The following is a 23158-nucleotide window of genomic DNA, read 5'->3' as shown; positions in this document are numbered from 1 at the left end:
GCGTGTGTGTGTGTGTGTGTGTGTTGCGGCAACCATCAGCAGCATGAGCGCCAACGTCAAGTTCACCTGCCTCAACTGCCGGGTCGGCTTTCCAACGGCCGAAGCGCAGCGTGTGCACTACAAGACGGAATGGCATCGTTATAACTTGAAGCGCAAGGTTGCAGGCATGGCCCCGCTGACCGCCGACGCCTTTCGCGCTCGCGTGACACAACAGCGCCAGGAGGCGGAGGACAACGCTGCCCAGGCCAAGGCTGACTACGAGGTTTGACCCTGACCTTACCAGTCACTGTGGCTCACCTCTGACCGCTCTGCGTTTCTTCCGGTGTTCCTCCACCCTACCCTCCCACCCAAGCCTTGTGCACCTCGGCTCACCCCTTGTCCGCATCCGTGCCTGCCGCTGCTGCTCCCCCCCGCAGTGCACGCCGTGCCGCAAATCGTTTCGCAGCAAGAATGCTCTCGAGTCACACCTGCAATCCAAGAAGCATCTTCAGATGATCATGCCATCCTCTACATCGAGCGAACGCACCCCTGAAGCAGCCGAAGCCGGTGCCCCCACCGATGCATCCATCACCCCTGCTCGTCCCACCCCGATGGCAACCGCGGCCGCAGCGTCCACCACATCCATTCCAGACGCACACCGTCAACCCATCGCTGAGCAGAATCGCAAGTACGACGAGCTTGCTCGCCGCTGGGAGGAAAAACTCGCTCAGGAAAAGCTTCGTGAGGCAGCCCCGGTCGAGACTGACAAGGCCGAGCTAACTCCCGCTACCGAGACCGCCAAGGAACAGCCGCCCGCCGAGGCAGAGGCTGAAGCCGAGTTTGTCGAAGAGCCCGTTCTCGAGCCCCAAGACTGCATCTTTGACACATACCGTGCTGATTCCTTCGAGGCCAACATTGAGTACATGTCTTCACGTCACGGTTTTTTCATTCCAAACGTGGAGTTTGTTGTTGACCTGGAGGGCCTCGTCCGCTACCTGCAGCTCAAGGCCGGCAATTATTTCACCTGCCTGTATTGTAACAAGCAGCTGGCTGACCTCGAGGGCGTCCGCAAACACATGGAGGATAAGGGCCACAAGATGATTGACTACTCCGAAGAGGGACAGCTTGAGCTGGGTGACTTTTACGACTTTAGCTCCACATACCCCGATGACAGCAACCTGACAGATGCCGAGCGTGACGCTGATCTGACCCTTGCCGTTCATCAACACCAAGGCCAACTGCACCGCGATGGCTTTGACTTGGTCCTGCCCTCGGGTCGCCGGGCTGGTCACCGCGAACTCAACCGCTACTACAAGCAGCACTTCAAGGCGCGCGATGAGCGTGACTCGGTCCGCATTGGTCGCATTGTCGCTCAGTACCGAGCCCTGGGTCATAAGGGTGTTGAATTGCCGAGTGAGAAGGTGCGCCGTGACCAGGCTTACGGCATCCGCTGGCAGCGCGACAAGCGCCTCGAGATTGGCATGAAGCACAACAGCCTCCAGTTTCACTACCGTGAACAAGTGCTCCAGTGAGCGCATCGCCTGTCCTTGCGGCCGAGTTCTGCGCCACTCGTGTGTGCAACCTCGTGTTCCCTCCGCATTGGGTTTGGACCAGTACCCCAATGCCTGGGCATTCTATCCATGCTCTTTATGTTTTTGGTTGTTGCGTTGTGTTGGGTCTGTGCTCGATGCATGTTTGATGGCTTGTCTTCATGTCCTTTCAATTTCCTTATCATCTTGCTATGGATGTCATGTCATGTCTGTTGTACCACAAGCAAAGGCTTGCGTTGGCCTCGGGCAACCGATTGGCGTGGCCGCGGGCTCTGTGACGGGCCGTGCCCGTGTCAAAAGTACGGGGGGATGGGGCAAACAAACGGAGGAAGGGAGGCAGGGAAGAATTCGGCTTTGTGGATGTTCGATCAGCCTTTTATGTCTTGCGCTTAGTCAATTGATCGAGTTGATGCCTCCTCTTCTTTGGTGGTGAGCTGACTTGCTGAGACTTGACGAATTACGGCCAAGCATAATGCCATTGTGAATGGCAGCTGTGCTCAATTGATGTGATCCTTGGAATCAGTGTTGGCTTCGACTCAATAGCCAACTGCATGGGGGCACGCGAGCCTCTCGCTACGGCAAACTTCCGGTTCTTTGACTGCTTGGCACGTAAGGCCAGGCCCAAGGAACACGGATTGAGCAAGAAGGAAAGCTTGCTTAGGCAATAGAGGGGGTGAGCTCGAGCAACTCATCCGGCCCGGCAGGTACCAGGTCGTGAAAAAAGTACATGTCCAACTGACATGCGCCGTCCGAGCCCTTTGTCACACAAGGGGCAAAGGCGTGGTCAAAGACAATGTCACGATATGTGTACGAATGGCGGGCTTGCACTGTAGCAGCCGTGTGAGGATCCACACCCTGCGACCATGTGTTCGAGATGTCGCGGAGCGGTATCAGACAGCAAAGTTGAGAAGCATGATTGGGTGTAAGAACGTGGAGGGTGCAATCAAAAGAAAGCCGGCAATACCTCGATGATGGCAATGATTTCAACGTTATTCTTCATCAGGTGGGAGCGAATCATTTCTCTGCGCAGTGGAGATGAAAAAAAAAACAGCAACCATGAGCATCTGTTGCTGCCTGAGAGTTGAGGCAGGCGTACGTGCAACGTTTCGTGCGACGTGTGCGACCGTGCGTACTTGCGGGCCTCAAGGCTGGGAAAGTCAGACTTGTCCTCGGACGGAACACCCTCGCGTGCTACATGGCAGAACGGCAACCCAGTACACATGAGTATATATCAGCACCGAAGTATCTACAGCAAGACAGCAAGGTGGGCTCGTGCTTCACAGGACGTACCGCCTTGTGCAACATCAATGTCCCGCTGCAAAACGTCAGGAAAGCCAAAGTCCCGGCGAGCGTTGAATTCTAGGAATGCAAGTGTGTGTGTTTGATGTCAGGAGTGCTGTGAGGCGTACCAAAAGGCACCGATGCGCCGCTTGAGCGCACGAGCTGGGCGCACGGCGAGACCAAAAAGGCGCGGCCCTCGATGCTCCGAAAGTAGAACACATGTTGCACTCACTTTTGTCAGTCGCAGTGCGGAGCTCAGGTGGCATGAGTGGGGACCAGGGATCAATCTGATGTGTGATCACGTTGGGCAACACCAAAAGCAGCACGCCACCAAGCTCATCCTGATGTCCAAAACAGGGACCAGCCATAATCAGTGCAGGCGCCAAGTCGATCAGGACAGAGCCAGAGCAACAAGGGGCAGCAGCACCGACAGGAACGTACGGCCGGGTGTGTGAGGCGCATGGCGTGAGTTTGGAAGAAGATTTTGCCGTGTGGCTCAACCTCACGATGCAAAACAGCGTAAAGGCGCACGTGGCACTCCACGAGCGGATTGGGGTGGATTTCAGTAGCCTGGACCATAAAGTGCCACTGAAAAGGAGCCCAAGGATTGAGTACGGACGAAAGGACAAAAGGGAGAGGTGCGACTAGCAGCTGCGAGGCGCCGGCCTTGGCAGTGCTGAGCAAAGCATCAAGTGCAACAGTTCAAACGCCGTTGCAAGGCTAACCTGGTCGCGCACGGCACGGATGACGGCCTTGTTGGAAAAGATGACGCTGCGTGACCGGGTGGTGCCGCGCGAGAATCGGGTGAAGAGGACGCCAATCAGGACGCTATCGACAAATAGGCCCACGATGGCTTGGGAGAGCACGACAAACGGGCCAGCCAAGCAATCATTAAAGTAGGGATCGGGAACGCCATAGCCAATGGTAGTGAGGCTCTCGAGGCTGAGCATGAAGGCCTGGCGGAAGGTCTTGAGCTCCAGCCCGCATGCACTGCTGCTCCAGTGGAAGAGGCCGGCGTAGACGACACAGACAACGACGTAGAGAAACATCATAATGACAACAATCTTCCAGGTGGCAAGGTTGACGAGGAAGTGAAACCAGTCGGAGCGGTACAGGCGAAAGGCATGCAGCGGCATGGAACGACGGACGGCGAAGCGACCCAGAGACTGGTAGAAGCGGGCATCACGATCGAGCAGGCGCGGGTAGCGCACGCCCGGGGTCTGGGGCGCTGTGGTGATGCGTTTGGTCCAGGAACGCATGCGGCTAGTGGCCTTGACCATGTGAAAGATATCATCTTGCTGGTGGATTTGTTCGGTCGAGGCGACGCGACGTAGACCCTCTGATCCATTAGAGCCAGCGTGGTCTGCTGGCCTCAGGTGGCTGCCGTCATCTGCATTGTGGATTGTGGAGTTGAGGGGCGTTTCGCGCAGGGAGGCGTTGCTGCGAGAGACTTCTGAGTGCAGCGTGGCGGCGTCCACGTCCACAACCGTGGTAGAAGCGTATGAGACCCGCCGTGGAGAGTTTTGAGCTGCGGCTGCCATGTTGACTGCGCCCGCGCAAACGTCTGGTTGTGATGGACCGAGCAGTGGCTCGCGTACGGCGTCCCACGAGCCTGATGAAGCAGCCGACCTCTTATTCAAACGCCCCCACATGCCCAGCAGCCACCCAAAAGGTGGAGCCTCCTTGTGATCACCGTATGTGCCGCCGTGACTGCCGTGCAGTCTAACGAGACCCGAAGAGAAGTCAAGTGTGTGTGAAAGAAAAAAAAAAATCATGGTTCTTCTCAATCTTGTGCCGTAGGCTATTGCTGCTTCATCTTCTTCCTGGCCTTGAGTTGCTTCCCCCTCTTTCGTCTGGAACACTTTCGTCATGTTGAGTCGTGGCTGTGTTGCTGCTTCGTCGGATGGCAGCCAGAAGAGGTCAAGACCGTTGTTTATTGGATTTGAAAGGTCTATTAGAAAAAAAGAAGTCTGGGGGCAGCAGATGGCGCGAGGTAGTTTGAAATCGCTGGGCACGGGACACGGGGAGTGGTGTACTCGTGAATACCGTGATACCATGACAAGTGGCGACTCGCTGACCAGGCGCAACAAGATGCGGGGGAAAAAAGAAGGCAAGGAAAAAAAAGACTGGGGAAGCTAACCCGATTGACAAGGAAACCAACCGAAGGCACATGACAATCAACAAGTACACGGCAGAGATATGAAGGCGTACTAAGGCTTCCAAATCATCTGCACAACTCTGTATATTTGCTTTGAAAAAGAATCAAGAATCGCACGGTACAAACAAGAACGGACAGTAGACACCAACGGGGTGTGTGGATCGAGACGCGCATGGGGCTCGTTGCGCAAGCGGGAGCACATGACTCGGTGCTCAATGGTAACAAGCATTGAATGGCCAATTTACTCCTGCACGAGTTCTAGACCCATATAGGGCTTCCAGTAGGTGCCATTCAGGTAGTCCATGGTCAGAACCTTATCAAAGACGTCGACCACATCTTTATTAGCCACGCGAACGGTAAAGTCGCGGTTGACGGACTGCCAGCCCTCCTGCCCAAAAACTGGGTAGGATCCGGGGGGGCCTGGGTAGTCGGACGGAGACCAATTGCCGGTGGCAAGGGTGACGCGCTTGCCGTCGGCGATCCAGAACTTTTGATGGTTGTAAAAGCTGTAGGTAAAAGCATATGCGCTGCGAATCACGACGCCGTTTTGGTAGAGCGTCTCATAGCAAGACTTGGCAAGCTCGTAGTCAGTGGTACCGTAGATGCGGTAGGACACGAGCAAGGTAAGGTTGAGGCCAGCTTGAGTGACGTTGATCAGCTTCTCGCACAAGCGCTTGTCGGTGACCTGGTAGATGTAGAGGGCAAAGGATGTCTCGGCGCTGTCGATATCTTCCATGATTGTCGTGTAAGCGTAGTCGGGCGACGTCCAGATCTGAGCGTGCATGAATGATTGTGAGTAAGCATAGGTGGCTCTGTGTGTGTGTGTGTGTGTGTGTGGTTGTGTTGGTGTGGGTGGAACAAGGAGAGCGCATCCACCCGAAAAGACAGCGCCCCTGAGGCGGCAAGGGTGGATGTGCAGCGGTGGAGGTGTGTGGCCGTACCTCGACGTCAGTATTGACGCTGATGGCGGAAGGTTCTGGGGTGATGTAGGGACGATCCGGGCCCTGCGGCACGTTGACGGGCTGGAGGCTGGTATTGGTGATGATGGCCATGTCCTGAGGCGAGTAGGTGTGATCGAGCGTATAATTGTAGGTCTGAGCCCAATCCTGTTCGTATACGCTGAGCACGTATTTGGCCAGATCGGCGGCGGCATTGGTGCCTGAGAGGACGCGGGTGTTGGCGAGGAATGGTCAAGTGATGAGTCAAGGTGCACGTGGGAGACGTGGGAGCCGAGTGCCTGGGGCTGTGCGTCATCTGTGTTGACTCACCGGTGAAGAACATGGCGGCTTCGCGATCGTTGAGGATGGAGTTTTTGGTCCAGTTGACCGAGCCGATGGAGACTTCGACGCCGTCGCGGACGAGGACCTTGGAGTGCATAAAGGTGGTGCTGGTGTAATAGCGGATGTCAACGCCATTGAGCTTGAGGTAGTCGAGCGGGGTGATGACGCCCTCGCAGGTGTGGACGTTGTAGTCGTTGGTGATGATGCGAACGGCGACGCCGCGATGGACCGCGTTCAAGAGGGCGGGAAAGACGGGGAAGGGCTCGGCCGCGACCACGCTCACGTTGCACCCACCGCAGCCCGAGTACTATGGTGAGAACGGACGGGATCCGGAAGCGAGCCCAGGTGAGCGGCCAGGCCGGGGAGGGGGAGTGAGGGGGACGCCAGGGTGTGTGTACGGGGAGACAAACGTGGGGAGGGCGTACCGGGGAGCATCCTTGCCAGCTGCTAAAGCCGGGTGTGTAGATGTCGAGGGTCTTCTTGGCACCGTCGATAATCTTGACCAGCATCTCCGCGCTGTGATCGGGGGAAAAGTAGGGGGTAACATTGATGTCGACGCCAGACAGGGTGAGGGGTTTGAATGAGCTCACGTAGGTCTTGGACTGATGATCGTAGCTGGGGTCGCTTGGTGGGGGCGGCGGGGATGGCGGAGACGGCGGAGATGGCGGGGACGGCGGAGACGGCGGGGACGGCGGGGGAGCGGTACCTATGTTTGAAGGAAGATGAGCAAGTGGCGAGCAAATTGTTGATGAGCCACCACACGCTGTTATCAACGGCATGCAAGCCGGGGGGGGCAGCGATGCGTACCGTTACAGGCGCAACCAGCGGGGGAATGACACGAGTCGTCGTAGAGGATGCAGGCGTCGCCGCAGGCTTTGCTAATGGGAACGTGGCACGTCCTGCAGCACGATGGTGCCTCCAGGGAACCCGCAACGCCACCAACAAAGAGGAGGGCCACGACGCCGAGCGCCAACCAAAACGAGGCGCGCATCATGCCGATCCACACGAACAAGAGAGCAAATGCACACACACCCACCCCGACGAAGCGCAGCAGCACGGCACAGAGCAGAGAGGAGAGAGGAGCGAGAGAGAGAGAGATGAATTGGTTTGAGAAGGAGCAAAGACACAAAGGAAAAGAGAGGGGAGAGAGAGGAAATGAACCAGATGCTTAGGGCGTCAACTACAGGGTAAGGAAGAGACAGAGAGAGAGATAGAGAGAGAGAGGGAAGCCGTTGTGACCATGTGTTGGTGAAGGGGTGAGAGAGAGTACACACACATACACACGGAGCTTGATGTGACGCACACCATTGGGGTGAGACACACACACACACACACACACATGTCAAAAGGTGCTACATGTATTGCTCAATCGAGCTGTTGGGTAGCGAAGTATGACATTCGTGACCCTGGTCATCTCGTTGTGGGTGGGAGTGGACCACAAGCCGTGAGGGCTTGCAAGCCACTCTTGTGGCTGAGCCACGTCAATATAAACTAGTGCCCTCTAACTTTGTGTGCTTGATGTCTGCCATGTAAGCCTGGTTAAAGTTGTCGTTGTAATTTACCCTATTTTCTTGCTAATTTTCGCACTATTTTCTCTTATTTTTTTCTTTGCTGGCTTGTTTCTCCAGTGTGCGGCTTCTTCGCGTCGACTTTGGTGGCCTCGGGCGGTACCCAACCCTCACCACCTGCGGCTGCTCCAACCCCGCTGAGTCCAACCGCATAGCAGGTGCCACATCTTGACCAACTGACCGACTTGGACTTGTTTTGTCTTTCGCACACTCACACGCACTTCATGTACATGTAACAATTCTTTCTTTTTTAGGTGTTGTGCGTTCACTTTCACGCTTTCCTCTCTCTCTCTCTCTCTCACTGATTGAGCACAAATCCTCTCAAGTTTGGAGATCTGGAGAGCCGTCGGGATTGAGGGAATTGATACGCGCGGGCAGGGCAGGGCAGGGCGAAGCGACGGAGACAAGGGCAGCGACGCTGGGAATGGCGGCTACGGGGACGACGGCGGTCGATGAGGCCCAGCTGGGCTCGACATCGGTCTTGGACAACATTCCGGATGGTGGGACGGAGGTGTTGGCGCCCAGTGCGACGCTCGAGGTGAGTTCAGGGCCTGCAAACCGTGCCAGCGTGTGAGCCGGCCACTCACTCGGAGGCATATTGGAATGCAACACCGCCCTCCTTGCCGGCCTGTCCTCGTCTCTCGTCTGGTGCAATAGGTCGAGCGACCCATCAACCCAAACTTCATGTCCTACCTCGAGGACGACGTGCGCCGGCTGGCCGATGACATGAGCCGCCTATACGGCGGCCTCAAAACCAACCTTCGTGCCGTACGTCATACCCCAAACGGGCACGGCCAACACAGACACCCGGGCCTGCACAGCCGCCATACAGCCGCAGTCCCGCCCACAGACACACAGACATACACACACGGCCCGCTCACTCGCCCTTGACTGACGCCTCCCTCCTCGATCTGTGCCTGCCTCCATCCTCCCACAGGTCACGACACTGTCGGTCAAGTATGCCGAGGAGCATCAGAGTGGGCTTCGGGAAGTTGTCGCGGCCTCGGCTGAGCAACGGGCCGAGCTTGACGGCCTCATGAGCCAGTACGCACGCGTCATCTCAAAACAACGAGCCAGGAGCACCCACGACCATGCGCACACGTCGCTCCACCTTGCCGCTACTGACACCGACGTGCGACGCAACGACTGTTTGTTAGGGCGGAGGAGATTGATACGCTGATGAGCGACATTACGCCTCTATTGCAGACCATGTAAGTCACCGAAGGCCGCCATCCTCTGAGCACTCTGGTGTACGGCAAGCGGGGCAGCTCACGCGGTGGTACGATGACGTGGCCGGCAGTGCCCACGCAGACGAGCAATTACAACGGGTCGAAGTAGCGTTGGGCCTGCGCGACCCGAGTCCTTGAAGCTGTTGCCAGCAGTGGTGTCAAGGCTGCGACACTTGTCGAGGTCTTTGCTTGGCCAGGTCTCGAGGCCTGTTGATCTGCCTCAAGGCGGGGCGCTGAGCGCCTGAAATTGAGTCGAATGTCAAACACTATGGCAAGGTGGGAACGTGTGGCGGCAGCTGTTCCATGCATACAGAGGAGGCGTCAAAGCAGCACGCAAGGGAGTGAGAGGAGGCAGAGATCGACAAAGATCGACAAAGATCGACAAAGATCGACAAAGAATAGAGAAAAACAACAAAACAAAGATGGGACCCGGTGAGTCAGTGGGCAACGCCTCTTCAGGCCCAAGGTCCCTCTCTTCAAGTCACTCCGAGAAATCTAACCGCTTCAAAGAACGATCTTTTCTTCCATAAGGGCCATCAGCAACAAGAATAAGGAAGGAGGTTTTGAATCAAGGACGGTTGCGATTCTTGCTCAATTTACATGTTAATCAAGGAGACAGGGGCAGTCAGTCAAATGGGATCAAGTCGGTTACGAGGCGTCATAAAAGAAGGAAGAGATTAAAAAAAAAAAAAAAAGAGAGGCGGATGAAGGGTTGGCCAAGGCCGACTAAATTCGGGATGGCACTCATTCTAAAACTATGCTCAGAGGCAAATCACGCCGCTACGAGGCAAAAACTAAAACCGAGAGCGTCACAAGGACGGCGGACAGGGGATCTAGCAGTCAAAGATGAAGACGGCAGCAGCACGAGGACGGGGTCCAGCCGGGGGCAGGTTGTTGTTGGCCTCATTCATGGCCAGGTTGTGGGCTGCAGTCAAGCGCGAGGGCGAGGCTGGCACGATCTGGATGTTCGAGTTGTCATCCACTTCAGCGGCCTGCACTGAGGCCCGACGTGTCGGCATGGCATCCTCCTCCAGGACACGGGGCTGGACGGTGATGGGGCTAGCTTGCATCGTGTTGGCGTTGCACGAGCGAGGCAGGGGCTGATGCCAAGGCATGTTGTTGTTGTCGTTATTGTTGTTGATCTGCTGTTGTTGTTGTTGTTGTTGTTGTTGCTGGCGGCGGGTTTGGTAGGCGGCGAGGGTCTGCAAGAGTTGCTGGGCGCGCTGCTGGGCAAGTTGGCGCTCCAATTGTTGGTGCAGGAGCTGGGTGTTGTCACCCATGGTCATCTCGTGCACGGGGAGGATGGTTGAGGCACTGGTCGAGGCGTGAGTGGGTTTGAGGAGGGTCTGGAGTCGTGTCCAGAGGTGAGCGCGAAGTTGAGCCCGGCGTAACTCCTGAGTCTGCTCGGCGGTGGGCTTGTCGGTGGTGGCGCACGAGGCATCAGGAGCTTCAGCGGCACCAGCCGAGGCGGCGCGCTGGCGGAGGGAGCGGGCCAGGTCGACGCTGCTAACACTGCTACTGGCCGAGTGGAGGCGGCTGTGGGCCCGAGTAGGGTGCGAGACAGCCTGCTGGCGCCGCAGAGGCAGCGTGGAGGCCGAGGCAGCATTGCGCAGGAGCGCAGAGGCAGCGACAGCAGTGCTCGTGTTGCGGGAAGGACGGGAAGCCGGGCGGCGGAGAATGGGCATGGATGAACGACGATCCACACGAACAGGGGTCATGGTGCGACGACGGGGGGCCATCTTTTGCGGAGAAACGGTGGCGGTCGAGTGAAGCTGAGTGGCTAATAAGGGGGCTGGCTGAGATGGTTCTGTGCAATTTGCAGGAGATGATGATGATGGCCGGGTGTCGTGTTGGGGTACTTAGCAGGATGTTGAGGTGGTTGGAAAATGCCACCGAGACCGAGCCCGTGTCCCCAGGTCTTGATCGGAGACCACCCGCTTCCAGAGAACAGTGTTCATCTTCCCTCTTGATTCGCTGTTTCGTGTGTTCGTGTGTTTGTGTGTCAACGGTTCCTCTCTTCTATCGCAGCAGCAAGCGCGCGCCAACACCCATGCGTGCCAGCGCGTGCTTTTGATGCTTGGTGCGTAGGGAAGCGCACAACGAACGCGAACGGCTGATAGGTCTGAATCCAAACCAAACAAACATGCCCATAATCCCATGTGTGAAGATGTATGGGTATGTGGGATGAGACGAAAATTATGACCGCTCATCAGGGGTGTGCACATAAGCATTCATGGTCGTCTGAGCAACAGGGTCCATGAAACAACGTGTGCTCATACTTGCTGTTTGTGAGCCCATGCATGTTTGCATCAGCGTGGGCTCAAGGGGGATGACGGGTTGAGATGTGGCTTGGGACGCAGTGTGTTTGGGTACGGTCTGGGACACTTTAAAGGTCGGTTTGGGGTTTGTTGGGAGTGGTTTGCTCTGATCGCGTCATTGTGTGGACAGGAGGTCTCCCAAGCGCATCGAAGCAGACGATCACCACGTAACGCATGCGTACAATGTCATGATGTGGAAACATGCGTGTCCACAAGTTGGGTTGGCCTTGTGTGACGGATGTGGCCATTGCCGCTGCCACCCACGATCCCGCATCTTCTCAGCCAGTCAGCACCAAGGACCCGCGCTGACCGGTTTGGTTCATGGGCTCGACGGGGTTGGGAGGGAATTGAAGGGGCGTTGGACTAGTCAAGCCTTCACGGCGGAAAGGCAGAGTTCTCGGTCTGCGGGTTGACAAAGCCTTGCTTGCTTGCGATCTTCTCTTCTAGGTCGGATGGCCTGCGCAGCTTTGGCAGATCACGCAGCGGTTGGGGCTGTGGCGTTGGGGCCGACGCCGTGGTCGCTGCTCAACGCTCAAGATACAACGATGTCGGTTCCCATCTTGACCACCATCATCGGCGTGACGCGCTGACCGCGTGGAAGACCAGAGTGAGACAGGCTCGCGTCGGAGCATGAACAAGATCGCCCGCCCGCTCGACGAAATTCAGTTCGGAAACAACATCTACATGCGCACACCCGTCCGCAATCTGACCGCTTCAAAGCGCATGGCTCAGCAACGACAATTACTTGGGGTATCGGCCGCTGGAGTGCGACCTTGCCGACGACAGGATGCCTTCTTTGTCAGGCACCTGTTTGTCAGGCGCTCTCATATCCCCAAACGACGTACATTCGGGAAGGTGGCAGCGCTCGGCACTGGCAATTTGTTGGCACTTTTTCAAAGCACAAGCTGCGCGCCAAAAATTCTCTCTGAAGGAGGCATCTTCTGGTCAGCGCTCCTTTTCTGCCCCCCTCGAGACAAGCTGGCCTCCGTTCAGGAATGGGAAGATCGTGCTCGAACCCACCCATAGTTCCCATAGCTCGCACAAGACCGCAAGCAATGCCTGACAAAAGCCAAAACTGGGGGAGAGCGTCAGCAAGATGAAAAGGGGGTAATGCCCAAAGCGGGACAGAGGGGATGAAGAGGAGCAGCCGCACCGGTACTTGGTCACCAGGCACACTTTCACTCCTTGCTGAAGCAGGACCGGTCTTCTCCGCAGCTGCAACACCACACCAAAACTCTCACTGCTTTCGCTCTTCCAACATATCCAAAGATGACAACAACAAAACACTGAGAACACTAACTCACAACAGCCAAGTATTGCTGACAAAATACCACAACAGCTGTTGTAAACACCATGACAATTTTGCAGATTTGGATTGCAAATGTAGCCACTGCACAATCGTGCAACTCATGCCCTCTCTGGTCTTGAGCATCCTCCGCGGACCAACCTCTGAATTTACCTTGTGCGAACCAGCTTGTTGATTTTGAACTTGGCACGGCTCTCTATCCAAACTCGACTCGTAGCTCTGCATCTCTACTTTTTTTTTCCCTTTGGCCTGTGTCGCTGACGAGCTATTTCACCGGGTCGTCGTCGTCGTCGTCGTTGTTGTCGCGCGGTCATCGATTTGAGTTCTGGATTTGATTTGATGTGATTTGGCAGTGCAGGTCAGACGGTTGGCGGCTGCTGCTTGCCCCGGGTTGCTGTGGTCGTGTGCGCGCCTCCTCTTGTGGGGTAAGGCCATGCGTACATAACGGGGTTTTTAACCTCAACTGAAGCACACACTGTCTTTCAAGGTTTGAGGCTACCGCCAAACGGCTCCTACGCGGCTGTCAGCGACGGCGGCCAGTCACCCAGCTCTCCAGCTCATTCGATCGATAGGCGGCCAAGCAGACGTGGACACTAGTGGATCCTCATACAACTGTCTAGTCTGCGTTGAGGAGCACGAGAACCTGCGCTTACCAGTGCCGCCCCGAGCACGCGAGCACACAGTACTTTGCACCCTTGGCAAGCGCGACTACACTGAACCAACATGGCAGATCACAAATTTGTGTTGCGCCGCTCCGACTCCATCTCCTCCCTGGCTTCCGTCACGTCGGAGCGCCGCCACCATTCCAAGCGTCCCGCCCAAGGTGAGATTCAAGGTTCATCAATCCATTGTCCGAGTTGGTCGTCTGGTTTGGCGCCCCAGTGTCCTTCCCTCATTCGTTGCCCCTCTAGGCGCCTTGAAACTGGACCTTGAGTTTGAGGCTCCGCCAGACAGCAAGGCGCGCAAGAAAACAGCAGGCACTCTTCACATCTTGGTCAAGGAGGGCATCGGTCTCTCAACCAAGGAACCCTGTAGGTACCTCGGCTCTTCACGCGCTCCTTGACCCGGCCTGCAATCTTGAGCGTGACATGGCTGCAGTAGCTCCAGCCCCCGGGTGTCAGCTGGCTGATGCCCTCCTTGCGGGTTTGCCCACGCCTCTTTTCACACGTGTTTTTGCCCGCCCGCTTTGCTGCATTCTCCTGATCTTTCGGCTGCAGACGTGAAGCTCTACCTCTCGGAAAATGGCCAGGATGTCAAAGGCACCAAACAAAAAACCAAGCCCAGCAAGAAGGGCACCGACCCTTTGTACGAGGAACGCTTTGCGTATTACCTCAAACCCAACATGAAACTGCCCCAAGTGCGCGTGCAAATCACCTTGTGGGACCGATCCCACCTCGGTAGCAACTCGTGCATTGGCGGCATGTCCTTCTCCGTTCCCGACATTCAGGCGGAGCCTCGCCTTCAGGGCTGGTATCAACTTCTGCCCGAGGTGATGGGCCGCGAGCAACACAACCTGCTGAGCAAGGAAGACACATTGTCCCCGAGTAAAATCGCCGAGACCATGGTACCTTCGCATGGCGGCTCCTCTGAGAGTCTCAACTCCATCACGCGGGGGGACAAGGACAAGGACAAACGAGAAAGCACTGGCTCCTTCCGGCGTGGGCTCAAGGGTCTCGTGGGTGGCCGCAAGCACAAGGACACCACGGACGTCAAAGAGGAGAAACTGGCCGCTGCCACCGTTCCCGCCAGTCTGTCGACCGCCCAGGACTTTGAGGCACAAGCCGCTGCCTTTGATCGCTTTGCACAACCCGTTGTCAAGCATGACCCACACCCAGACGACGAGGACGGGGCTGAGGCCGGCCTTGCCGCGTCCGAACCGCCCGATGAGCTTGACATGGATGCGTCTGTCGACCCAGGTAGAGTCGTTTCCTGCCCGGCGCGTGCGCCTGACCTGATGCTGTGAGCCTGGCTCGTTTCTCCCTGTTTCGGGATGTGTGTGATGCTGCTACTCACGGTGGTCCTTCTGTGCGGGTCTCTCCATATGTAGATCCCACTCCCGTGCCTCAAAGTGCGACGAGCCAACGTAGCAATCCGTTTGACCATGCACCCTCTGATTCTCAGGCAGAAACGGAGCAGCCGGCACGGGTCTCTCCAACGGCCGTCCCTCCAACGGCCGTCCCTCCAACGGCTGTCGCTCCAATGATCCGCACAGATATCTTAGACATGTCAGACTCTGAATCCCGGGCTCAGTCAGAGCTCACGCCCAAGGCCTTGCCCAAGACAGAAGGATCCAAGACAGAAGGATCCAAGACAGCAGGGCCCAAGACCGAGCCCCAGCCCGAATCCAAGCCCGAATCCAAGCCCGAGCTCAACCCCGAGCCCAAGCCCGAGCCCAAGGTCGAGGCCAAGGCTGAATCTAGGACCCTACCCAAAGTGTTGCCCAAAGCTGAGCCAAAGGGCGAACCAGAACATACGCCCAAGGCTTCATCTAAAAGCAAGGCCAGCACAGACAACGGGTTGACTGCCGCCCCCGCCCCCGTCATGAGTGGAACATTTGCCAATGAGCCACCGCATGTGGCCAGCACACCGGACAAAAGCAGCGGTTTGAAACGCACAGTCTCGTCCGAATCGCTCGTCTCCATGATCTCCGTCGCGCCGGATCAGGTGGTATCGGCCAAAAATATCTCTGGACAGCTGCACCTTTCGCTGGTGTACGAAGAGCGCCCTGGACACAAAAAGGGTAACATGCTGCGCGTGGCCGTGACCGATGCCGTTGAGATTCAGAACAAGGCACCATACGTCAAATTTTACATCAGCCGAAACGGCACGGACATGAAGGACACCAAGACCAAGAGCAAGCACGGCAAGGCTGGCCTACCCGTTCCCATTGAGCTCGAGGTGCCCGTCCCCGCTGAAGTGAACCACAAACCGGCCGCCTATCGCCTGCAGATCTCGCTTTGGGACCACGCGCGCCTCAAAGCCAACGAATGTCACGGCGCCATGTCATTTTCCATGGCAGATCTCCTCATGTAGGTCCATTCACCCTTTATACAACCGCGGTCTGCATGGTTCGACAAACGCATGGGTCCAAGCGGCACAAAACGCATGAACCATGACCCCCTCCTGAATTCACCACGATTCATCCCTTTGGCATTTTTAACACCCTCCTTTTTCACTCGCGCCGAACATGGGGTTTGTTTGGTTGTGTCCGCCATTAGGTCTGCCCGCACAGAGGGCTGGTTTCGCCTCCTTCCGTTCCAGCGCGGGCGCGCCAATTGCGAGAAGCTTGGCGGGCCGGAGGTTCGTTCCAATCCGCGCTCACGACGCGACTCTAATCGCTCGACATCCTCCATCACGCGTACCGACTCGGGGCGTGTCCTCAATCCCGAGGCAGAGGCCGTCAACCCTTCCTCCGGGTTGGCAGCAACGACTTCCGCCTCGTCCACGACGGCCAATGCCACAGCTTCTCGCGGCCAGCCAACTAGCTCAGGGATCACAGACCCGCCGGGCGGTGTGAGCGAGACCACGCCCAGCAATCATCGCGTGGCGGGGCTGCGGCGCACCAACAGCAACGACTCGCTCCTCTCCATCACGTCGGGCAATGTTGTGCAACACGGCGTTATTCAAGGTGAGATTGCTTTGCAGCAAAAGCGCCGACCCAATTCCAGTGCCGCGGCTTGGCCCATGTTACGTGGGAGCGCGTGGCGCACAGCCTTGTGCATGGTCTGGCCGGCTCACCACGCGACGCCCCGCACTTGACCTTTGTTCTGCAGGCGAGGTCAATGTCAACCTCTGGTTTGAGCCAGCGGATGACAACGACGTCAAGTATCTGGGCTGGATCATGGTGACCGTTAACGAAGCGCGGCACCTGTCCTCAGGCGACACGTACGTGAAGCTGTACCTTCTGAGTCAGGGCCGTTCGGTGCGGGCCAGTAAACAAAAGACACGGGTGGTGAAGAAGCAGCACGACCCCATCTTCGAGCAGCGGTTCAAAATACCGGTAGCGCGAACCTACAGTGTGGACCAAGACACGGCTCTGGAAATTTCAGTGTGGGATAGTGGACGGCTCAAGGCCAACGAAGTCTTGGGATGCATTTTATTCCCACTTGACGCCATTGCAAGCACCAACGCCAGCAACGGCTGGTTTCCGCTCATCAGCTATCACGACAGCCGAGCCAAGGCCAAGCAGATGGCGGAGACTGTGCCCTCACGTGCCGGTCGTAGTGCAGCGCGCAAGCCAGGGTTGACTTCGGCTTTGGGGCGGGCGACAGGTCTCCCACATAGCGCCTCCCAGGAAAACCTGCACGAGGCCGAGATGGGGGACGGCGCTGGCGCCAGCGAGGCGGCGGCCGGCAAGAAGAAGCGCCATCTCCCGGGCATGCGAGGCGGGGGCAGCAAGGCCCAGCTGCATTCACAGGTGGATGAGCTACAGGAGCGGGTAAGACAGCTCGAGGCGGCTGAGGCACGCCATATCCAGGAAAAGGCTGCTTTGGAGGAGAAGTTGCAAGAGGCCCGCAATGCCACTGGCGTTGCCAGCATGAAGAAGCGCTATGCCGAAGCCATGCAAGAGCTGGACGAGTTGCGCCAGCGTAGCATGACGCAGTCCGAGTTGCACGATCGACTGGACGGGCTGGAGGATGAGAACTTTAAGTTTCAACAGCAACTCAAGCTCTTGCACGGGGACAAGGAGCGCATGACCGAGGAAATATCCCATCTTCGCGATCGGTGCGTTGCAGAGGCCTTGCTTGGGTGCGCATTAAACTGGAGAAGGCGTGCACTGCCACTTTATGCGTTCATTTTTTTTGTTCTTGGTTTTTTGTTTGTTTGCATAGGGTGAGTGACATGACGACAGAAATTCAGGGACTACGTGCCTGGAAGACCGTGTTAGTCGATGAGCTGCTCAAGGCAGATCCACGAGCCTTGACCCGCTGCACCGTGGCCATTGCCAATTCCATGACCTCGTAGCTGCAGCGACGTGGGCATCCACGGCGGTGTGAAGGGAGGCACGTTGTACATGTTTTTGTGCATTGTAGACTGGATTTGGCCCCTGCACGCTGCGCGTGCGGCGACATGTGAATGTGCCAGAGCAATGCTGTTCATGTTTCATAGTGCAAACGGTGAATGCGAGTGTTTGTGTCGATAATAACAGTCTGTTGGCACACGGTCTATGGTCCCGTCACGATGGATGGGTCTGATGATGCTTTGCCCAATTCGTTGTTCAGATTGTGCCAAGTGTTGTGACCCGTGCGCCGATGAACCAGCGTGAGGGACAACTCTTTCAGATGCGTCACACGTGACTCAAATTTGAAATTACAAAGAAAAAAAAAAAAAACTGGACAAGCACACATGGTCAATCGGCTCATGTCAAAAGACATTGGGGTCGGTGATCGATTCAACGCCGATCATGGTGGTGACGCACGCACGTTTCGAACCGAGGCAACATGACATTTGATGCTGGGCGATGTTATGGTGGCTGTGGTCGCAGACAAAGCAACACCAGGGATCGATTGTTTCTTTAAAGTGGAACGCGCCAGTGTGAATGTGCATGGGCAAGGCATTGCAGTCTGCCTATGGGTTCTTGCATGAGGTGCGGACAAGAGTGTCAGGGCTAAGGTTATGGGGCGAGTTGTACGTTTCGAGGCCGGCGAATCGTGTGCGTATGCGAGCGCGCAGCATGAATCTGATCTACATCCGGATGGATGCTTGTCGTAGTGGAAGTACGATTCCAGTAGATTTGTTTTTGAACATCTGGGTGTCAATTGTCATAGAAAGGGCGGCGACCGTGTTGTCGGCAAAAGCCTGCACAGATGGTATGCGGCTGGGGATGTTGCTGGCGACTTGTGCGTACGCTATGGGCGGCACCCATTTGTGTGTTGGGGAAGGGCCTCGTCTGGGGATCACGAGTCTTGGGATCGAGTGTTTGGGAGCTGCCGATCTGGCACGGCTTGGGGTGATGCTCGATGGTCGCACCTGTGAGCGTTCGAGCAAATGGCAGGGAGATGGCGCGCGCGCGCGCGAGCGCGCGTTGTGCTTGACGGGCAGGTCCTCACATGACCTGTCAAATACAGGCGCTGTCGCACACACACAGCGTCAAGGCGGCCTGTCTCGTGACACGCTCCTCCTTTGCTCTTCCTCCCTCGTCAGCATGTCTCGAGCGTTCTCCGCGTTTTTGTTATCATGCGTCGCAGCAGAGCGGTGATCAACGGCCACACACGGGTCTTGAGCGGACAGGTGCGACGCAGAAGGACATGATGCGCAGGGCGAACTGGAAGAGGGTTTGACAAGCGAGTCAAGGGAGAAAAGCAATCATCATCATCGCGACGACGGTGATCAAGCATCTCCAACGGCGCCTTCACGAACTGACTGACATCTCCATGCTCCATGCTCTTTTGAGTGTGGACATGTGTGCGAACAGGCACACTCAATGGGTGTGATGGGGATTTACCCAAAGACGAATCAAGACTGCGAGGCGCAAGCGCAGTGGTTCAGGGAGATGATCACCATCAGATACACGTTCATTCATCGTGTTGTTTATTACCATTACCTCTGTTTGTTGGCTTGGACCATAAGGTGGACAAAACTTCTCTTGTAAGGATGCTTGTTGACGTCTACGGTGCCCTATTCCACACCTAGTCCCCCTGACTGATTTCTGCACAGGCAAAAGAACAAGCCAAACACACACGCGAAAACTCGAACCGATTTCAAAAGCGGGGAAGGTCGGCTCACAGCGCCCATACCAGGGGTGTGGTGGGGTGATGCATACTGCCTGGGGCCAAAAAGCCGGGCGTCATGGTTTCTTCTTCAGAAGAGCACACCGCTGCCGGCTCGCGGCATCGTGTCGATCTTTCGTCGCCAAACACACGGCCCGAGGTCGTCAGGTGGAAGCGCATTCTAGAGACCGAGGGATCAAGCTTGGGCGTCATTGCGCCAAGTGCGTCGGGAGGCTCAGGGGTTGAGGGCCAGAAAGAGTCCTGCAGCGTGGTAGAGTCCGCACAACCCATCAACCAACCCTGTGTCGCTCGCGCGAGCTGCAGAGGCACGCATCGTGGTTCAGGGCGCGCCCATGGCCACCCAGCCACTCCCCATGGACCCTGCCGCGTCACTCACAATCACCACGATCCAGATACAGACCGTTCCCCCACAAGATTACCCATAGCCCGCCCCGCAGAGTCGACTCGGGTTGGTGGGCGTGCAGTCAAGCTTGACGCCCGCCACCAGGTCGGGGTTGCTCTTACCCCAGCAGCAGCAAGGGAGCAGGTTCGTACCCTCAATGGACGCCCGGAGGTGAGAACGCATGTGATGGCGAGCGGCATCGTTCTTGGGCTTTTGGGGGCACTTGGGACATGTTTTGGTGTTTGGCTGTAAACTGGTCTGTTCGCTTGTCCTGCTCACCCTTTCCCATTCCCTTGGTGCTGCCGTGATGGGACAAGGGCCTCGGAAGCGCCGTCGACACGTCAACAAAGGCTGAGATCACGATCCTGCCCCTGATACGTAGACGTGGACGTGCGCAGCGTCGCGGACTTTATGTGCCAGGCGGGCGGACGGCCCGGCGCAGCCCGCACCAGGAGCAATCCCTCGCCTGAACTCGCCGTGTCGTGGGGATCATGGGCAGCGACACCAAGCATTCCAGTCTCGGTCCCGCAGTTTGGCCCCCTTTTCCCATTGTCCCCCAACCCCCAAGCAGGGGTGAACGAGTTTGGGCCCTCTGCACGTCGCGTGTCGCACAACTCGAGACCAAGCACACACACACACACACACACAGAAACACACAGAAACACAACACACACAGCAGAGTTTGGTTTCATCTGACAACCAGAGAGAGAGTTGAGGATGAGCCGTGTGATGATGATGATGATGATGATTCTCAATGTTACCCGACCCTACGTTGGCTTACAAGCATGACAAAAGAGGCAAAGTACCAAAACAAAAGAAAAACAAGAAGAAACAAAAGAGAGAGAGAAAAGAGAGAAAGAGAGAGAAAGAGAGAAAGAGAGAAAAAGAGAGAGAGAGAGAGTGGAAGTGGTGGATGGCACGGGAGAGGTGGCATTTTACGACTCGCCCCGCTCCTCGATAACACCCTGAACATTGACCTTGAGAAACAACACCATTTTGACCAACGTTGGACCAACCTCAACCACGACTTGGACCACAGCTTTAGCCAAAAGGGCATCCGCACCCACCTTGAACTGTGGTGCTTCAGTGGCCCAGCGCCCCACGGAACAAAACCGCAGCCCGCCAACAACTCGCCGGCTGCCTCCAAAAGAACACCAAACCTCAAAGAGCAGTCGCTCCAATTTTTCTTTCCGGCACCGCGTCATCTGCTTTTGCTTGCAACAACGCCCTGGCTCGTTCACAAGACATGGATAACTCTAATCATCCAGCGCCCGTCATTTCTTCATCGTTGCGCCGCCACTCCTCACCCGTCACCAACAGCACCAATAACATGAGCCCCCGCTCCCGCCGCGCGTCAGCGCCCTTCTCCAGTCGCAGTCCCATCCCCACCCGCCGCAATTCGGCACCCGCCTTTCATCAGACCCTCGGTGGACTTGTCCAGGTGGCCTACGACAAGAACTTTGCCCTCGCCCGCGAGGAAGACACTCCGCTTCGCAAGATGCTCTTGCAGCGCTGCATGTGGCGTGGGCTGCAGGATACCTTTTTCCGCCCCGGCGTTGACGTCGATGCGCTGGCCGCTACCCCCATCAGTGACTTTGACAGCGAGCTGCTCGACACATCCGACCTCGATGGCGAGGCAGACGACGAGGACGCCGACCCGCTCGATGACTTTGAGATGCACACCAGCAGCCCCTTGGAGGTTCCCTGCCCCTCGCATTATCGACCCACCTGCGTCGATCACGACGAGGCCCATAGCTGCGATTCGGCGCTGGGCGACATGTCCTACTGCGACCTCGATCACCCGGCACATGCGCCACACGTCACATTTGACCTCACCGAGGCCAAAGGCCACCAGCATAGCCCCGGCGCCCACGACCCCGAGGACTTTGAGCTCTCCCATGCCTACTCCGTGCAGTCTCAGGCACCGCATCGCCACGTTATCATCTCTTAAAGAAAAACCGTGGATGATCGACGTATCGTCTCCTCTTGATGGCATGTCCGATGGTGGCAGGATGAGCCCTGCCTTCTTGAGTTGCCGCGCTGATCTTCATCGACTGAAGGCCTGACCGATCCCAACTCCCCTTGGCTCCCTTCGCCATTGCCCGAAGCGGGCCGGGGCTTGCAGTCATGTCGCATGACTTTGTGTTCCTTCCTTTAGTTTTGTCGCTGTACTCTTATCGATGATCATTTTTATAAAGGGCCCGCGGTCTTCTCCTGTGACTATATTCGACTCTTTCTGTTTATCTTTTTTGTTGCTGTGTTTCTTGATGCGAAGAAAACATCAAGTCTTTGTCCGGCTGAGTACTGCGTACTTGAATGCTTGTTGCGATGTGTGTACACTCAGGAGGCTGGCGCAGGCGGTTGGGCCTTGTTGCTCCAACGCCTCTCCCCCTCCTCTTCCCGCTAGCCGGGCACTCGTTGACTTGTAGAACAATCTTTCCAGTGTTTTCGTTTACTTTTCTTTCGTTTGCCCCTCTTGACTTGTCTCATGTGCTAGCCGAGTTCAAGAAATTGAGTTCTACAGTTAGGAATAACAAAGTTCCAACCTCCTCTCACATGCACCTGCCTAGTCTAAACATCGAGCGACCGGGGCGCTTGACACCCGAGACACCCAACACCCGGCTCATTGTGCCAAAGAGCGTGACACTTGCCGTGACATGCACGTGCTCTGATGTGCACACGCAAACGCCGGACAGCTTCAATGTCAGCATTTCCTTGTGTGTCGTGAACAATGATGATCATCAGCACCCTCATCATAAGAACCAGGGGGTTGGTAAGAAGCCAACAGATGTTGGCAATGAGGTTATTCACACAATGGTCGGTCGGCCCTGCATGATGGCGGGACGGAGCACGAACGATGATCATGGGCCATCATCGTTTTCGTTTCGATACGCCAGGATGCTGCCGAGGTGTGGTGTGGCAGCTGCACACGAGTCGAGCATCCCTCCTAAAATGACGCATTATTTCACACTTTAAAAATTTCCCGCGCTTTTTGATGGACGATTTGTCGACAAATTTGTGTCCCGGCCCTTTTGCTCGTCGACGTCAAAACCCACAAAAAGGTTAAAACCAGGCAAAGAAGCCAAGAAAGGGGAAAAAAGAACCGGCAGCGGCATGGCGATGGGGAGGTAGATGCGGAGTGATGAGAGGCGTTTGTTGCTGACTGGGTCCGTCGGCTATTTTACTTTGCCTCTAAGTTTCATGAATTGTATTCTTCTTTGACGTAGGCGCAGCAAACGAGGTACAAAAGAAGATCTATCCTGCACCGCCACGGTCCTCCCGAGTGGCGCAAAGCTCGGCCCAAGCGTCGACCAAGTTGGTGTGTGTCTGCATCCGACTCGGTCCTGATGGTGCACATCCCACACATCGAATCGAC

General features: G+C 56.5%; 7 protein-coding genes across 7 annotated transcripts; 4 read left to right on the top strand and 3 right to left on the bottom strand.

The window, feature by feature from the left end:
• Positions 1–31: 31 nt before the first annotated feature.
• MONBRDRAFT_17002 (uncharacterized protein) lies at positions 32–1511 on the top strand (the record flags this gene model as incomplete). Its single annotated transcript, XM_001742471.1, has 3 exons — positions 32–262; positions 417–720; positions 814–1511. Exons 1-3 carry the CDS (start codon positions 44–46, stop codon positions 1509–1511), a joined length of 1221 nt encoding a protein of 406 aa, XP_001742523.1. The 5' UTR covers positions 32–43.
• Positions 1512–1686: 175 nt separating this feature from the next.
• Positions 1687–4351, bottom strand: MONBRDRAFT_30728 (uncharacterized protein; the record flags this gene model as incomplete). Its single annotated transcript, XM_001742014.1, has 7 exons — positions 1687–2384; positions 2494–2551; positions 2663–2720; positions 2820–2888; positions 3043–3151; positions 3252–3398; positions 3536–4351. The coding sequence occupies 7 exons, from the start codon at positions 4349–4351 to the stop codon at positions 2187–2189; spliced, it is 1455 nt and encodes a 484-aa protein (XP_001742066.1). The 3' UTR covers positions 1687–2186.
• An 885-nt stretch (positions 4352–5236) lies between these two features.
• Positions 5237–6865, bottom strand: MONBRDRAFT_1366 (uncharacterized protein; the record flags this gene model as incomplete). The annotated part of the gene is made up of 4 exons (XM_001742013.1): positions 5237–5740; positions 5910–6127; positions 6237–6555; positions 6674–6865. Coding segments are annotated over 4 exons (1233 nt in total), but the record flags the coding sequence as incomplete, so codon positions are not given.
• A 1375-nt stretch (positions 6866–8240) lies between these two features.
• On the top strand, positions 8241–8996 carry MONBRDRAFT_4750 (uncharacterized protein; the record flags this gene model as incomplete). Its single annotated transcript, XM_001742470.1, has 3 exons — positions 8241–8354; positions 8474–8584; positions 8754–8996. The coding sequence occupies 3 exons, from the start codon at positions 8241–8243 to the stop codon at positions 8994–8996; spliced, it is 468 nt and encodes a 155-aa protein (XP_001742522.1).
• A 755-nt stretch (positions 8997–9751) lies between these two features.
• On the bottom strand, positions 9752–10918 carry MONBRDRAFT_30726 (uncharacterized protein). The gene has a single exon (XM_001742012.1). The coding sequence runs from the start codon at positions 10782–10784 to the stop codon at positions 9879–9881; it is 906 nt and encodes a 301-aa protein (XP_001742064.1). The 5' UTR covers positions 10785–10918; the 3' UTR covers positions 9752–9878.
• A 2474-nt stretch (positions 10919–13392) lies between these two features.
• On the top strand, positions 13393–17983 carry MONBRDRAFT_35407 (uncharacterized protein; the record flags this gene model as incomplete). Its single annotated transcript, XM_001742469.1, has 7 exons — positions 13393–13492; positions 13581–13700; positions 13887–14585; positions 14717–15698; positions 15888–16297; positions 16443–17394; positions 17502–17983. 7 exons carry the CDS (start codon positions 13393–13395, stop codon positions 17632–17634), a joined length of 3396 nt encoding a protein of 1131 aa, XP_001742521.1. The 3' UTR covers positions 17635–17983.
• A 1475-nt stretch (positions 17984–19458) lies between these two features.
• Positions 19459–21733, top strand: MONBRDRAFT_4747 (uncharacterized protein; the record flags this gene model as incomplete). Its single annotated transcript, XM_001742468.1, has 2 exons — positions 19459–19953; positions 20870–21733. The coding sequence occupies 2 exons, from the start codon at positions 19459–19461 to the stop codon at positions 21731–21733; spliced, it is 1359 nt and encodes a 452-aa protein (XP_001742520.1).
• Positions 21734–23158: the final 1425 nt, after the last annotated feature.

Source organism: Monosiga brevicollis, genomic scaffold (assembly GCF_000002865.3).
Source record: "Monosiga brevicollis MX1 MONBRscaffold_2 genomic scaffold, whole genome shotgun sequence".
Classification (NCBI taxonomy): domain Eukaryota; class Choanoflagellata; order Craspedida; family Salpingoecidae; genus Monosiga; species Monosiga brevicollis.
The sequence above is the reverse complement of the archived record's forward strand: the minus strand, read 5'-3'. Positions and strand labels throughout refer to the sequence as shown.